At 40.3% G+C, this 15,253-nt stretch overlaps 1 protein-coding gene across 1 annotated transcript in view; it reads left to right on the forward strand.

The window, feature by feature from the left end:
• adgb (androglobin) overlaps window positions 1-13,134 on the forward strand; it is a 39,701-nt gene extending 26,567 nt beyond the window's left edge. Inside the window, exons 24-35 of the mRNA XM_070926212.1 lie at window positions 515-646; window positions 867-1,020; window positions 1,450-1,637; window positions 1,962-2,128; window positions 3,651-3,712; window positions 5,433-5,544; window positions 7,976-8,097; window positions 9,348-9,503; window positions 9,701-9,791; window positions 9,915-9,987; window positions 12,566-12,749; window positions 12,931-13,134. Coding sequence (XP_070782313.1) covers window positions 515-646; window positions 867-1,020; window positions 1,450-1,637; window positions 1,962-2,128; window positions 3,651-3,712; window positions 5,433-5,544; window positions 7,976-8,097; window positions 9,348-9,503; window positions 9,701-9,791; window positions 9,915-9,987; window positions 12,566-12,749; window positions 12,931-13,134 — 1,645 coding nt within the window. The remainder of the gene's footprint in view (window positions 1-514; window positions 647-866; window positions 1,021-1,449; window positions 1,638-1,961; window positions 2,129-3,650; window positions 3,713-5,432; window positions 5,545-7,975; window positions 8,098-9,347; window positions 9,504-9,700; window positions 9,792-9,914; window positions 9,988-12,565; window positions 12,750-12,930) is intronic.
• Window positions 13,135-15,253: the final 2,119 nt, after the last annotated feature.

Genomic DNA, 15,253 nt, shown 5'->3' on the forward strand with positions numbered 1-15,253 from the left:
ACAATCCTGTGCCAACGCTATGTATATTGTATGGCATGCGTTTAGCCTCTCTGTTGCACCGCATGCCCAGAATCTGCTCCCTCTCCTGGTTGTGGCGGCCTGTGGTGGCCAGGCAGGGAGCATTTTCCACATTGTGTTCCATCTTTTCCCAGTGGTACCATCTGCTGTTTATCCTCTCCTCGTTCCAATCGGCTAGCAGCGTCTGCCGAATGACCCGCTGCCTGGGGAAGTATGTGTTTACATGAGACTGAGAGCTTGGTCAATGTGTGTACGGAGGGTGGAGTGGGGGTATTGTGAGCCTTTGAGCATGTGTTTTTCTTAACTGACAGAAACATCAACTTCAGCCAAAGTTCACTGACTTCATTCATAATCAGCTACATCAGAGTTATGATTTCTCCAAGAAGTTTGTGTAAAGTGTTTTCTGAGAATACATTCTTTTTACTATGTATGTGGTTTAATGCATTTAAAATTGAAGTTTGTAACTGTGCTCTGCCCTTCTGTGTTTTCTGTACAGGTATATCACTGACCACTCTGAGAGGAAAGCAGAGCTCTACTCTTGTCAGCAGGATGAATGGACCAGAATGAACTTTGCTGATTACTCCGTCCCTCTTCAAGTTACAGCCAACTCCTGGGTCTTGGTCTTTAGGTTAGAGAACATTGTAATTTAAAGTTTAGGCTTGTCAGTGAAAGAGAAAGTGTAAATGGCAAATGATGATGCCAACTGTCATAATGTTGCCTTTTAGCAACGTACTCAGCTCTTATTCTTGTCGGTAAAGTAAATATCGGGAAATGAAAACAGTTGACAATCTGCTCAGACCTTGGAATTTGATATCTTGTTGTTAACTTCATTTTTGTTGTTTGTGAAGAGAGGTGTTCCTGGTTCCTAAGGAGATTCTGCTGTTACCAAAGGTCTACTCCCCGATCCCTAACTGTCTGCTGCACGTCGTTAATAACGACACAGGAGAGGAGATGGACATGCTCTTCAACAAAATACCAGTCAATGTTTATCAACCCAACAAGGTCTTTGGATGTTATATATGTTGGCACTTCAAACCTTCATGTACTTGACATATTTTCTTGGTAATTTTTGAATATTAGCATATTCCCAGTTTTCCTATTAACAAGATACTTCCCTTTAGGAATGCTTCCTGCCTGATTTAATCTAAAACTGTGTACAAACCTGTTATATACTGTATATATACATTCACATACTTCACCATCAATCATTTAAATAAAGAAATAGAAAAAAAGCACCTTGAATACTACCATAGGTACCTCTACCTTCAGCCATTTTCTGGCTTTTTTACTCACAATTAACATTATTTGTCTACAAGTCTTGTAAGTCCTATGTTCATTTTTGCCAAGTATAATATCTCAAATGTAAGTGGAACTTTTACCCTCAATATTTAATATTTTGATTTCATGATCTCCCTGTATCTCTTGTTCCAGCTTGGTTATACCTTTGTCGCTGAGGCCTTCGGACCTGAATCACCCCCTGTTGACACCAAGTGGAAGATGCGCTTGATTGGCTCAAGTGAACTCCTTCCCAAACTGTCCCGTGAGACTCCACTCAACACCTTCTCAGTGAAGAAATTCCGGGATTATTACATTCCCAATAACAAAAACCTCCTATGTCGGTAAGATAATTATTGGGTATATATTTAATTAAAAGGCTAAGTAGAATCATCTTCAGGATTTATGCTGATCAATTGAAATTCATTGTTGCTGTGGATGTATCATAAAAATAAATGCTGTCCAACAGCTCTCACTTATTCTTACTTACACTACAGTATGTGAATCTGAGATGTTTGATTTTTAGAAACAAGGTGTGACAAGAGCATATACATTATAAAAACATCTCAAGGAAGCTGTTGAAAAAGCCTCATTTTCTAACACAAGACTACATTAAGGATACTCTGAGAGACTAGTGGTATCCACAATCATTTGAAACCTTTCCACAGTTACAATGTGCAGGTGACGGCAGATGTCCCAGGAACAATTCATGTTCAGACTTCCAAGCCAGATGTATGGATCCGTCTGTCCATTCTGGATCAGGAGAACGAGGTGGCTTGTATTACCGGGACAGGCCATGTGCTAATTCCTGTGTTCTGCTTCCTGGCCAACAAAGGTGAGCTGTCATTAGGTTTAGTAGTTGAAGTATTGATGAATGAAACCCTTCTGGATCATGGCAGGAAATGTGTCAGACTGTCTCTTATCTGTGAGTTAGAAGGTTACGTTATCTATAGTTTCTGTTTTCATTTGTGATAATCTAAGCCTCATTATTTAACACTCTACTTTCCAACTTTCTTACTCATGTTTTAGCAGTTCTCCTGTGGACAATGCTCGGCAGTTAGCCATTCCCAAACAGATTGATAGTGGCAACACCTTACTCTAAACTAATGCATATACTGTAAAACCCTGTTTCTCTGCTGTACACATACCTGCTGTACAACAGAGACATCAGTTCCCTTAAAGAAGTGCTGTTAGTAAAAGTTGACCTAAACCATTGACCATTTTCTCTTTGTTTCACAGAAACCATTTTACATTTTATGTTCTCTCTCATCCGTCTTGTTCTCTCAGTATTATATGCAGCAGTCCACACCGAAACCCTGGCATCAGCCTATAGTCCATGATGTCTGGTAGAGAGCATGCTATTCAGACTCGGGCTAAAATTAATTAAAAAAACAGTTTGCATGTCCTACCTATATTTAGGCCAGGTGCTGGATAAAAGGAGGGATGAAAAGTGGTTCCAAATATCTACAAGGTAACCACTAAGATATCTACATACAAGATGGACCAACAGACTAAATTGAACCACCTTTTTTAAGAATTTGGTATCTTTTAGGTTCATACATATCAAATTAACTCATAAACAGGTGCTGTGATTCAGTTTGTAGACATTCCTTTTTGACACACAAAATCGAATTTGTCATGCAAACTTGTTTGCTCTGCTACTTAAATCTACACTCCCCAAACACCAAATAGCTCGACACTGGGTTGAGCATTAGGAGTTGTGTAAGTTGTCACTAGTGAGCTGGGATTAATGTTTGAGCAAAGGAACTAGGGATAGTATTTTTTTAAGTGAGTGGCAGTATGTAAGCTGTGGATTACTTGATTTTACTTCCTCTTGGATAGGCGTTGGTTGATTTACTCTTCTTTTTTTTTTGTGGAATGGTCCCGGCATGACATCACTGTACTCACCCTGTTGGTAGAATTGAATATACAAATATATAGGGTCAGAGTCATCAGGAACAGTCCTCTAAAAGGTGAAATGCCAAGAGTTAGAGTCAGAGATATTTATTGATTGGTTCTATTTGTAGCGAATAAATAATACCTCTTAAAAAGGCAGTGGGTTCTGCATGGGGAAAAATTGAGAAAATATTTGTTTTACTTCAGTTTTACTTCCGTTTTGAGTGAACTGACCCTTTAAGTAATATTGGACTGGCTTTTTGCTATGCTAGCCAGATCAACAGTAAACTAGAGGCAGACACTAGAAGCACTACACACAAGAGCTCTTCAAAACCTGCTTCTCAAACGCTTTAGTCTGCTTTTCAGTTGATGCTTCCCTCCATTACAAAAGGACAGATTGCTGACCACTCTTGTCTTTTCACAGATATGGGCTTAGTTTAACATCTCTCTTTCTGTTACAGCCCCCAGTTGCACTGATGAGAAGAACCAGAAGGGATCCCCCACCCCAGACAAGGGAGTCAAGGTGGTAGACACTTCCCAGAAAAGAGATGGGGAGGACGGCACAGCTGGGAAATCAGACTCCTCGTCTGACCAGCCTCTCACAGAGACTATGGTATCACTGAAAACTGCCTGCGTGGTATCTGCTGTTGCTCTAACACTTTACTCATCTCACTTGCACACGCACACAAGCATGCATCTCACTTTCCCTCTCTGTCTTTCTCACCCACTTGCTTGCTGCCTGTGTTAATATCAATTTTTCACTGCCAGATACACATAGCGTCTTACTTACAGGCATGCACACTCACACACACACACATGAACTTACACACACCCACACACACATTCTTGCACAGACAAAATTTGCAAGAGTAGAGCAGCAGAAACTGGAGGGGTGGTTTTGTTGTTACTGTCTGACTTATCAGTGCTTGTCAGGGAGCCGTGATTTGTCCATGATTTATGAGTCACTCGATTGTCTCAAGACCTCCTATCTAACAGACCTGTTGTCGTAGTTTGATGATTGTCAAAGTATATAGTACGTATGCGTGTACCATTACACACTCACATCCACACAAAAACACACAACACACTGATTGTACAGTGTGCACAAGTCCATAAAACTAGGAATTGAACTGAAGTTTGTTTGTTTGGCTGTGGTGACTGTCAGTGATACAAGCGATACATCTGGAGAACAACCAATTTTAAATTTAAACGTTCCCTCAGTAACTGCTTACACCTCATAAATAAGTACAATTAATTTGACATTTACAGCAGTGGAATCAAGCTTTTAACAACAACAAAAGATGATCTTTTTGCAATTGACCTATGAAGTTTGTTTTGCTCCCAGCCTGCACATGTTGCAAATACTTTTTAATACCAAGTGTCTTCAGCAAAGTAACCATCGTGTCATGACATCAATAGTAATGATGTCAGACTCCACAGCAGGCCAGAATATATAGCTCCTGATCAGGACTAAGACCATTGATCAAGACTTAGAGCAAAGGGTCAGTGATTAAAGAGCTGTTTTGTACTGCAGGTACACACACCAGACATACTGATGCACAGTGACAGCTGAATGGCAAAGGCTCTTGTCGTGTAATCTGTTGCAGACTTAAACACACATGTAAACACATGAAAAAACAAACACGTGGCTTTCATTTTATTCATAGAGATATACAATGGTGTTATAGGTAATCATAACAACACAATTACTTTCAGCAAAATGCATTTATTAGGCTCTTTTACAACATTAAACATTTAATGTCAGACAAAATAAAACAGTTTATATATGGCTAATTTTCTGTTTTTGTAGAATGTGTCTTGCTCTATTAGACTCACCTTGGGATTTTGTTGAAATTCTGTCTTTTTTGTTCAGTGTGATGGATGTGGGAGTTACCACCCCTGATATAATCTTGGCTAACACACCCTCTGCCTCTTCTCTCCTTTTGTGCCAAGCATGTGCTTCTGTCAAAGAGGGCAGAGAACAGCAAAAACAAAATGTGCAGTTCTTCTTTAGCATCTCTGTGTCTCTCTCTGAATTATCAACACTGGTACAGTTTACAGCTGTATGTTCACAAAATACAAAATAGCATGCATCTCATGTTGGCTCTGTGTTTATGGTGTTGAATGTCACATGCGTTATGCTGTATATGTCTTGTTTTATAAAACATGTATCTGTCTATCATGTTGTGTTTAAAATGCGCTGTGGGTGTTGTACATTGACTTTGCTTGTCTGTGTTTCACAGGGTCATAAGTATGTGGTGCAGGCAGAGGTGCTTTATAAGAGCTGGGCTTTGGATGAATCTCAGCTGGCTTTTGTCCATATGCTCAGAGACTTGGAGAAGAATGAAATGAGAGGTACACACTTAAGACAATCGCGAACGCCACATCAAACAGTCAGCTACACTGAGTTGCCCAAGGGAAAGACTCTCCGTTTATATCTTGCTCCCCTTTAGTTAATTTAGTTAAGTAACATGAATCTTGATCTGAACATCCACATAAAAGTCTAAATATGCATTATGCATGGTTCAGATGTCCCCAAATATCCCTATAATGGGTCATGAAGCATTTTCATTTTTATTATTGCATTCAAAGGTTTTCAGTATTTGAGCACTGGGTTCTGAATGGATTTCCTAACATGGCCTTCATGTTTGTTTTTGCTCAGCTTATTTCTGTGTTCAGTGTGAAATGTGGCAGATACTCAGTAGGCAGTGTCAGAGGCCAAGGCAGGCGTTGTTTGTTCTTCGCTTCCGCTAGCCAGGGGCCTGTTAATCACAAGCCTAATGAAAGCCAAATGAATACAGCTGCTTTTGCAGATCACATAGTGTGATTTCTTGTGCCCATTGGTCGTTGGCTGAGGCAATAATTCTGTCCTCTGCCACCAACCCTGCTTCTCTGCCTTTAATCATGCTTTGCAAATTGGATCGATTGAAAAATCAGGGCTTTGAAATTTGCAGAAGCTTCTTAAAAATTCTGAGGGGATGAATTAATTGCGGCACGGGTGGATCTTGATGTGAAAGAGGTGCTGCATGGGTGACAATTTGCATGATTGCCTGAAGAGAAAGGCCAGCCTGCTGTCATTGAATTCTCATTCTCTTCCCTCTGTTGCTCCTGACAATAGTCCCAGTATTTACCCATTCAGTTTGCATGGCATGAAATCTGTGTGTGTGTGTGTGTGTGTGTGTGTGTGTGTGTGTGTGTGTGTGTGTGTGTGTGTGTGTGTGTGTGTGTGTGTGTGTGTGTGTCTTTGTGTGTGTGTCTTTGTGTGTGTGTCTTTGTGTGGGAGGCATTCCTAAATTAACAAGTCAGATATCCAGATATCAGATGTATTTTGACTACAAAGGAAGACAAACCTCTGTGTATGTATTTATCATAGTAACTGTCATGTGTGAGATGAACAGTAATGATTTGCCTCTGCTTAGATATGCGATGCGTTCATCTAGTCATTTTCATGTCTTTTCTGTTCATAGATACAAATGATCATGTTATGGTTTTGGTACGCTTCGGTTTGTCCGTGTGTGTATGTGTAGATCAATGTCCACACAAACCTCCTGTGGTTTTCCCATAAGCTTGTGAAAGTGGGTCAATGGGAAGTCAAATGAAGTTGGCTCTTGCCCCCTGGTGCCCTGGGAAATATCTCAGCAGGAAAGTGAATTAATTTCACCCAGTTAAACTCTGTCTCAGTGGTGAGGCTGTGCCCTTGATCATGCTCCCTACATGCTACATGGATACACACTCACTACATGCCACGCCAAGCTTTGCAACCTCTTTAACAAGCTGTTTAACAAGCTGCAGTCAAAATACTGTCCATGTTTAATGCATGCACATTTACACATCTCTGCTTCAAACCCCAGTATATACTGTTTAAGCAGTCCGCTGTCAGCAGTCGATGTACGTGCAGTTGTGGCTGTAATTTTCATTCCCTTGCCAACCTCCTTGATATTTTCTTCACTGTGCTACTAAGAAACACATTTTTAGTATCTAAACAATGATTCTTTTAGGCTTTCAGCGAACAAAAGCCTTTTTGATTGTAGTTTGGCCAGCTGAAAATCCGTCTTCATTATATGTATCAGCCTGAAATTACAACAACACAAATTGATTTAAACATCGAATTTCTGTATGACTTGAGATAGGAGTAACTCAATAGGCATGCACCAAAGCTGCTCAGGCAGAGTGGCAGGGTGTCAGCTAAATGATGGATTATTATGCCTCTCTGTATCGGAGAAGTGAGACTCGTAGTTAATGCTTCATCAAAGATTGTATTCATTTTTGCTATAAAGTGCAACAGTGCCATCTAGCACACATGTGACCACACGACACATGCAGTGTTTGCCCACTTTGTCACACTCCCACTTGAGATGAGCTTTAATTGTGTTGAATAGGATGTGAACAGCAGAGGTTCATTGTGAAAATGAATGAACACCAACGGGCGTGGTATGTGTTGACAAAGGAAGTGAGTTAGCCTTTCACTATAATTAAGTTGATCAAAACGTGTCAAAAGTGTAGCAAAGAAATGTTAGTTTTGCACATTTGTAAGGTGTGTTTGCCACTCTCAGGTATCCATAGTTTCCATATTTGATAGTTAAATCTTTCTGGATATTTGGGCATGCTGAAAAATGTAAATGTTTAAAATCCCTTTTTACTGTAGAATATTTAATTAATAGTCATGCTTTTACATCGCATAGTAATTAACACCATGTTGCCAGTCTTTATCACATAAGTGCACAGCTGACTTTGTAGATGGTGGTAGAAAAAGTGAATCTACCTCATCTCTGTTTGAAAAATGTAGTGTACAAGCTTGAGGATCTGATGCGTTCATCCACCACTGACACACCCAAGGCCAGCTGCAAAGGTGACACGGAGAAAGGGAAGCCAGCTGCCATCTCCAAATCTGGCTCCAGGCAGGAAACGGTAATACTTCACCACAGCAAAGTGAAAGACAACAATAAAACAACACAACACTGTCGACTACAAATTACGGCCAATATCATGTATATATATTTCATATCCATAAACTCAAAGATGAGGTGTTGGAGGATATTATTTTCACTGACTACAAATGGTCACTGTGCAGCCAAGAATACGTCTGAAAAGCTTCATCATATCTGCCAAATTGCATTTCCAAATAACAACTGCTTGTTTCAGTAGCTTTTATTGGCATTGGATATTCTTATTTGATTGCAAGAGGCAATGCCATTACAATGCTACATATGAAAAACATTCATTAAATCAGTTTCACTGAGGTCAAATAGGCAACATGCACTATGTACTGCTTTTGTTATCTCTACATAAGTACATCTTTTTTGTGTGTCTTCCACTGCATCCTATGTTAAGAAAAAGAACAGCGGTACTTGTCATGTAAAACGTTGGGAAAATTAGCAAAAGAATTAATCTTTTCAAGAGGAAGGTGTGGAGGCATTTCAGTGTAGTACACACTTAACTCCTCTTCTAACTCCAAACGACATATAATGAGATTGTTGTTGAACTCAGTCCTGACATCTCTTTTTATTATATTTCTGTTTTTTTAGGTTAGCATTTACATATTTGGTTGACTCTGCTGTCAGCCATCTCTGAAATGCTAACAAGAGACTGGCATCAACCAAATCCCACAACTGCCAGGATGACCTGCATGTATTTACACTGAATAAGAGACACTCGTGTTGTCACACACCATAATCTCATGGTCTATAATTCTCAGTATAATGGTCTTGGTTTAGTAGTCAGAAACACAGCTGCTTGATAAATCTCCGATCCACGTAATAAGTGCCTTTTATTCTCTTTATTCTTGACTGGGCAACACGTCAAACCATAACACAATGAAATTTGAAAGTCAGATTTTCAGTATACTGGCCCCCTTCAATAAATATTTGTTTTAGCATTGGCAGCACATTGTTGGAGGTAGAGGACATAATAATCTCTGAATAAATGAACTAAAAATGATCTATTATTTACAATTAAGACAAGACAGATGAACAGGACATATAATCCTGGATGACAGGCCGGCTGGCTGTGTACCAGACTGTCTGAGTTGCTCATTGAAAGAGGCCTACTCATAATGTATTGTGTAATTACTGGTACCTTCATCTGCGATGTTTGTGTGCGTGAGCATGTGCGTTACTGTTTTGTTTTGTTTGTGTGTGTGTGTGTGTGTGTGTGTGCAGAGCTTTGACTTGACTAAGCCGAACTGGACGCTGCATGTGGTCAGTGACAAGAGCAGAACAGAGAACATCAAGGTGACGAAGGACACAGAGAGAATGGACCAGATTAAAGCCATTAAAAAAGCCTGGGAAATGGCTGAACCAGGCCGCGCTGCAAAGGTAAGCCAGAAGTCGTGTTTGTATTGGTGATTTAGTGTAATTACTTACCAGCTGAAGTCCTTTTAATGAAGTGTTTTAAATATATTGTCTATCTCCTGTAGAAATATGAAAGGTGTGATTTCGAAAATGTGTTTTAATACTATTTTTCGCTTTGCTAAGTTCATTTTGACAGACAGAATGTTGTGCTGTGTTTTTAGGCTTTACAGTCACGTCTCAAGTATCTTAAACAAATCCAACATCAAGCAAGTGATGAAACTGCTACAGATGATGCAGAAAACAGAGAGCCTGGTACCATACTCTAGATACAAACACACATACACACATACATATGCAGTGCATATACATATATATATTTGGCCATTACTTGTCACATACAGTATGGTAATGAGGTATTTTCTGGTTCTATTACAGCTGCTTCCAGATCTGGTCTTGGCACCTCTCTCACCTCCTCCTATCCTCCCATGGACATCACTCCCTTCATCAGGTGCTCCGCTCGTACACTCATTCTGTTCTGCCTCATTCACTCTTTTTTTCTCTACTTGCTTTGTTATTTGAACAGACAGCATGAATATAAAGTTAGAACAAGGATTAGAGCAGAGCACAGCCGTCACATAACTATACATTGCCGGATTATCAGATCCAGCCTGTTGCAGCACTGTGGCTGGTTATGTACCTCTCTGAAACAGACGTTGGCTCAGCCTGTTCCAACAGACACATTTTATATCTGTGCTTAGAGGGCAAAGACGGAGAATAATACAAAAATAACCAAGACAGACTCATCATCTCATTGTATTTTGCTAACAGGCTATTTCTTTTTTTTTCCTGTTTGTATGCGGTCCAGTTGCCTAATGTAGTTGTTGGATCACTCTTCTTTTCTAGCTTTGTGAGCCTGGATTAAGCCTTTGCGGCAAGGCCTAATAGCACTAGGGGGTTGTTTGTGTGTGCATGTGTGGATGTCTGTGTCTGTGCATGTTGCTATGTTGGTGGACAGACCAGCATCCTTATCCTCAGCAGATTGGTTCATACAGTATCTGTAGGACATTGCTATTGATTTCTTGTGTTTATGATATTTGCTCCCATTGGTGTTATGAACACCAGAGTTACCAGACTGTACGCTTTAGCTAGGCTGAAAGGGCAATGCATGAATTCCAGAGGACAGTAATGTAAACTGTATAATGTGGAGACATTAAGGGGAGTGCTGCTTCTAGATCAAATGTTCTCTATACACAACGTCTAGAACAAATCTAGCAAGTGTAGTGTTCTAGTGTTCATTAGGCTGTATGTTACAAATTCACAGACTTTAATTGTTTTATGTTTTTATATTGAAATAATGATGGTATTTTTTAATTGTACACATACTGTTTTTACAGAAAAAATGAAAACTTTTAATGTATTAACAATATATGTTTTTTTGCTTAATGATGGCTTAGGTGAATGTCTGTAATAATGATAAGGTACATCCTTGTAAAATTTGGTGTGCATATACATACTACATGTAGCTGCAGAAATCAAGTGTATGTTGTCTTGAATCGTCGTGATTCTTTGTTATTTTGGTTTACACGCTGAAGTGAAGTACACACAAAGTTAAACATTAAGCTTTGTGGCTGACTTGAAACAATATGATTGGCTTCAAATTAGTCACCCAGACCTTTAACTTCAGCAACACCTTTTGTAAAGAGTCGGAGAGCTGTGCTCAAAATTGACGATATAATTATCATAATATAAATACACAGTTAATGTCACAAGCACCTATGAGTTTCCTGCTTTTCTATTTGTAGTGTCAACTTTCGGCTTTTGTCAGCTTCGGTGTTCTGAAGGGATGAGCTTCCCTCCACGGTTCCCCTCAAGAGTCTCCCATTACTCTCCCTCGCACCATCTCTCCTTCCCTCCCTCCGTCTCTCCCTCTGTCCGTCCGGCTCCATGATAAATGAGATGATATTTGGGTCTGTTAATTAGAGAGCTATTTCAGGGCCCCAATGAGCTTGTCGCTCCAATGAGATGTGCCCCCCTCTCCCATCACCTCTCCATCCTCTCCTGCTGTGGGTGTGTGCCCATGTGTGTGTGTGTGCGCATGCCCACACGTGTGTCCGTGTCCAGCTGCCAATGGCTGCCGACACTATGGCCTGCAATCTGAGCTGAGAGAGAGATCCTGAGGAGAAGTCTATTAGGGGAGTCTGATTAGTCTGCAATACACCTCTTTCACACAAAGGAGCACCACAGGGCACATCATAGATTCACACTCACACACTCACTCATGCTTGCCATCTTTATAACATTTGCACACTTTTTTGCACGCAGTGAAAGAGGTTGAACAGGGCAATGTTCATTAACCAAATGAACTCCATCATCACCTCAACTGGCCTCCTCACTTCATTAAGGTCATCTTATAGGAAATAGGCAGCAATATTTAGCTCTTATAATCTCTCTTTGAATTCCTCCCTCTGCCTGTGTGCTATTTAGAGGGCTATTCCCAGTCATTTTTTCTTTTTTTTTTTCAAACAAACACACACATGTTGACTGACTGACTGACTCATTCATTCACTCTATGTATGTCTCTCTTCTTTCCACACACACACACACACACACACACACACACAAATAAATGTTATTTAAGTTATACAATCAATCCTTAACAGAGAAATACTGCGGCTACAACCAAAACCAAATGGACTTCTCAGATATCAATCTGGATATATGACTTGGGATATGAGATAAGGCATGGGACTCTGTGTCCATCTTTTCCTCTGCCTATCTCTGCATTTATCAGCCACATTTCCATTTTTATTTGTCCTGCCTGTGTCAACATTGTCAGTTGTCCCATCTCACAAGATAGCCTGTAAGATTTAGCTATAGTTTGAGTTGACAATATTTGTTTAATATCTTATCCTCAAAATACACCAGAATTTGGAACATATGCAGCTGCACAGCACTGTATGTCTTAGAAAACATCACTGTAGCATTCACTATAAATAAATAAACTATCCAGCATTAACATTCTGGTTAGAGACCATATTGAAAAGGTGTAAAAGGCAGGTTAATTAAGTCTTTGTATACGTCTGTAGACGCCAAAAGGATTTTCCAGTGCTGATGGACTCACAGTTGGAGGAGATCCGGCGGAGGGAGCGCTTAGAAAAGATCCAGGTTTACCAGTTGGTCCGAGACAATCAGCTGGAGTACCAGAAACAGCAGGAGCTCAACACGAAGGAGCTATTGAGACACCAGCGGGAGATGTATGAGAATATGCTGGTCAGTCAAGACAGAGAAAGAACTGTGTGACGTCTAAAAGTGATGATGTAGACGGCAATAATGATCAGTTTTGACTATCAAAGTGAACGAGAGTGAGAAAGATCTGTTGTCAGCTTCCTTTTCTTCTGGTTAGACATAATTCTGTAACTTCTTTCTCTTTGCCTCTCTGTCTTGTCTCCAGGCAGCCTCGCGGCAGCACTATAGGAAACTTTGCGATGCTTGTGAGGCATTTAATAGCCGTCAGATGGCGGCCATGAAAAAAGAACAACAAGAGAAACAAGCTCTGGAGGAGGCCCAGCAGGCACCTCTAGAAAAAACAACCCCCACCCCTGCTGCCTCCCAGCAGCCCAGCAAACATGCCAAGAGTGCTGGCAAGAAGAAATGATGGCCATTGGCACTAACTTCCAGTCTCAATTTCCTCAGCAGACACCTTCAACAAGTCTGTTTGAACACTCTTCATCAACATTGTAGCCTGCACTTGATGATATAATACCTAAACCAAAAGATTGTTGCTGCACCTGATTCAGGGCTGCGAGTCTTATTATCTCTGGCTTTTGTCTTTTGACTCTTTAAAAATATGAAACTAAGAACTCTAGTTAAGTTAGTTTGTTAATGTTTGGAATGTTTTTATTTTTACTTTCACAACATTTATTCTGTATTCTGTGCCATATTTATTCATATTCTTATGACACACATCTATATTGTTCATTTTTCATCTATGACTTGTATTAACAGAGCCACTGTTGAGCTATGTTTGTAGTTTGTATTCATTTTCTGTTGGAAAATATCAAATATAAAACATTTTAAATGACAAAATGGTCAGTTAGTGGCTGTGTGCAGACATGTAAAATCATTTCCTCTTTCATTGCGCTGAGAATGTCAAGTCATCTCGCTAACCAATGTATGGCTTTGACTTTTCGATGCCCAGTATGCCTGATTATATTCCGCAAATCTTTTGTTTTCTAGAAGGTCACTGTATTGACTGCATGACTCAAGGCATGCTGGATACAGCCAGCCTCCCACAAGCTGAGTGGTACTGATTGATTGATATATTCTTGCTGATGGAAGTGCACAAAAGTTCATTCCTACAAGACCAAGTCAAAGTGTTGTATATGGAAAATGCAACATAGGTAGGTGGCAGATCTTCATGGCAACATGGTAGCTATGTATTAGTATAATCCCCAAGGTTGAAGTGAATATATTTCAAAACAGATGGTTAGGTTACTAATATGCATAACACTGTTGATCAATCTGGTGTTTCTTTGTTAAATTAATTTGTGAAAAGTGCCATTTATCTTAGCTTAGTATTTGGAGTGCATCTAGTTGCTCTCCATCCTACAGAGAGAGTCAGCTGATCAGCTGAGGAATGGGAAGCTAAATTGGAAATGAAAGGGAAGAGAGTGCCATCTAGTGGCTGTGGACATTCATAAATTTTCATTACCATGCCTACACTATGCTGTTTTCATGGTTGACAATAATGAATAGTTCAGTTTTGTGCTGCTGCATGAAGGAAATTATCATTACGCTGTGTGTGCATGTGTTAGAGGGTGTGGATGTGTGTGTACAAGATAGCAGGATGAGAAGAATTATGTGTGTCTGCTTGTATGTATGTGCATGTGCAAAGTCATCCTGCAGTAATGCTGTAGACACAAACAAACTTTTACAGTCATTTGTTTATGTGTATGAATATCTGCTCACCATGTTTAATATAAATATGTCCACCTACAGAAGTGCTGCTCCCCTCCACACACACTGTCTGTATGTGTGCATTGCACAGTGTTTTTTCTGCTCATAAAAGTGTGCTGCTGCGATATGTGTGTATTTTGCACTGCATTTTGTGTGTGTGTGTGTGTTCAGTCTGTCAGGCCTCATCTAGCCAACCACTATTTCTACCCTTGCAACTGCATGACAGAACTAATCCTGAAAGCCTTGTTCCTGGCACAGAACATTCCTTCTTGTCTCTGCACTGTTCCATCTCGCCCAATTTATTCCTCCCTTTCTAAAACATTAGCCGTTATTTGCTGTTGTCCGTACACCTAAACCCGTCCTCCTCCTCCTCCTCCTCCTCCTCCTCCTCCACCTCCTCCTCCTCCTCTGTGCACGAGGTATAGTGGTTGGGTGTGAGTATACATGTGTCGCACCATTCTGTTGTTAGACAGAGAGATCACCCGACACTGTAATCGCCAGTGACGTGTGTGTATTAACAGAGAGGCTGCTTGTTAATTGGCAGCTGTTGGCTGGTGGTTTGATGCAAATGTGTTGTGAGCAACAGAAGAACTCTGGTGTAACCTTGAAAACAAGGGGACTGTCAGCCATCGTGTGTGTGTGTGTGTGTGTGTGTGTGTGTGTGTGTGAGAGAGATTGCGTGTGTGTATTTGACTTCCCACAAGTAATAAGAGAATATTTGATTCTTAAATGGACCCACACAGAGGGATGATGAAATTAAGTGAAACTAGATACACATTGCCCGAGTGGTGTGGAGACTGTGGTGGCTCTTTAATTCG

This window comes from Enoplosus armatus, chromosome 19 (assembly GCF_043641665.1).
Source record: "Enoplosus armatus isolate fEnoArm2 chromosome 19, fEnoArm2.hap1, whole genome shotgun sequence".
In the NCBI taxonomy this organism is placed as follows: Eukaryota; Metazoa; Chordata; class Actinopteri; order Centrarchiformes; family Enoplosidae; genus Enoplosus; species Enoplosus armatus.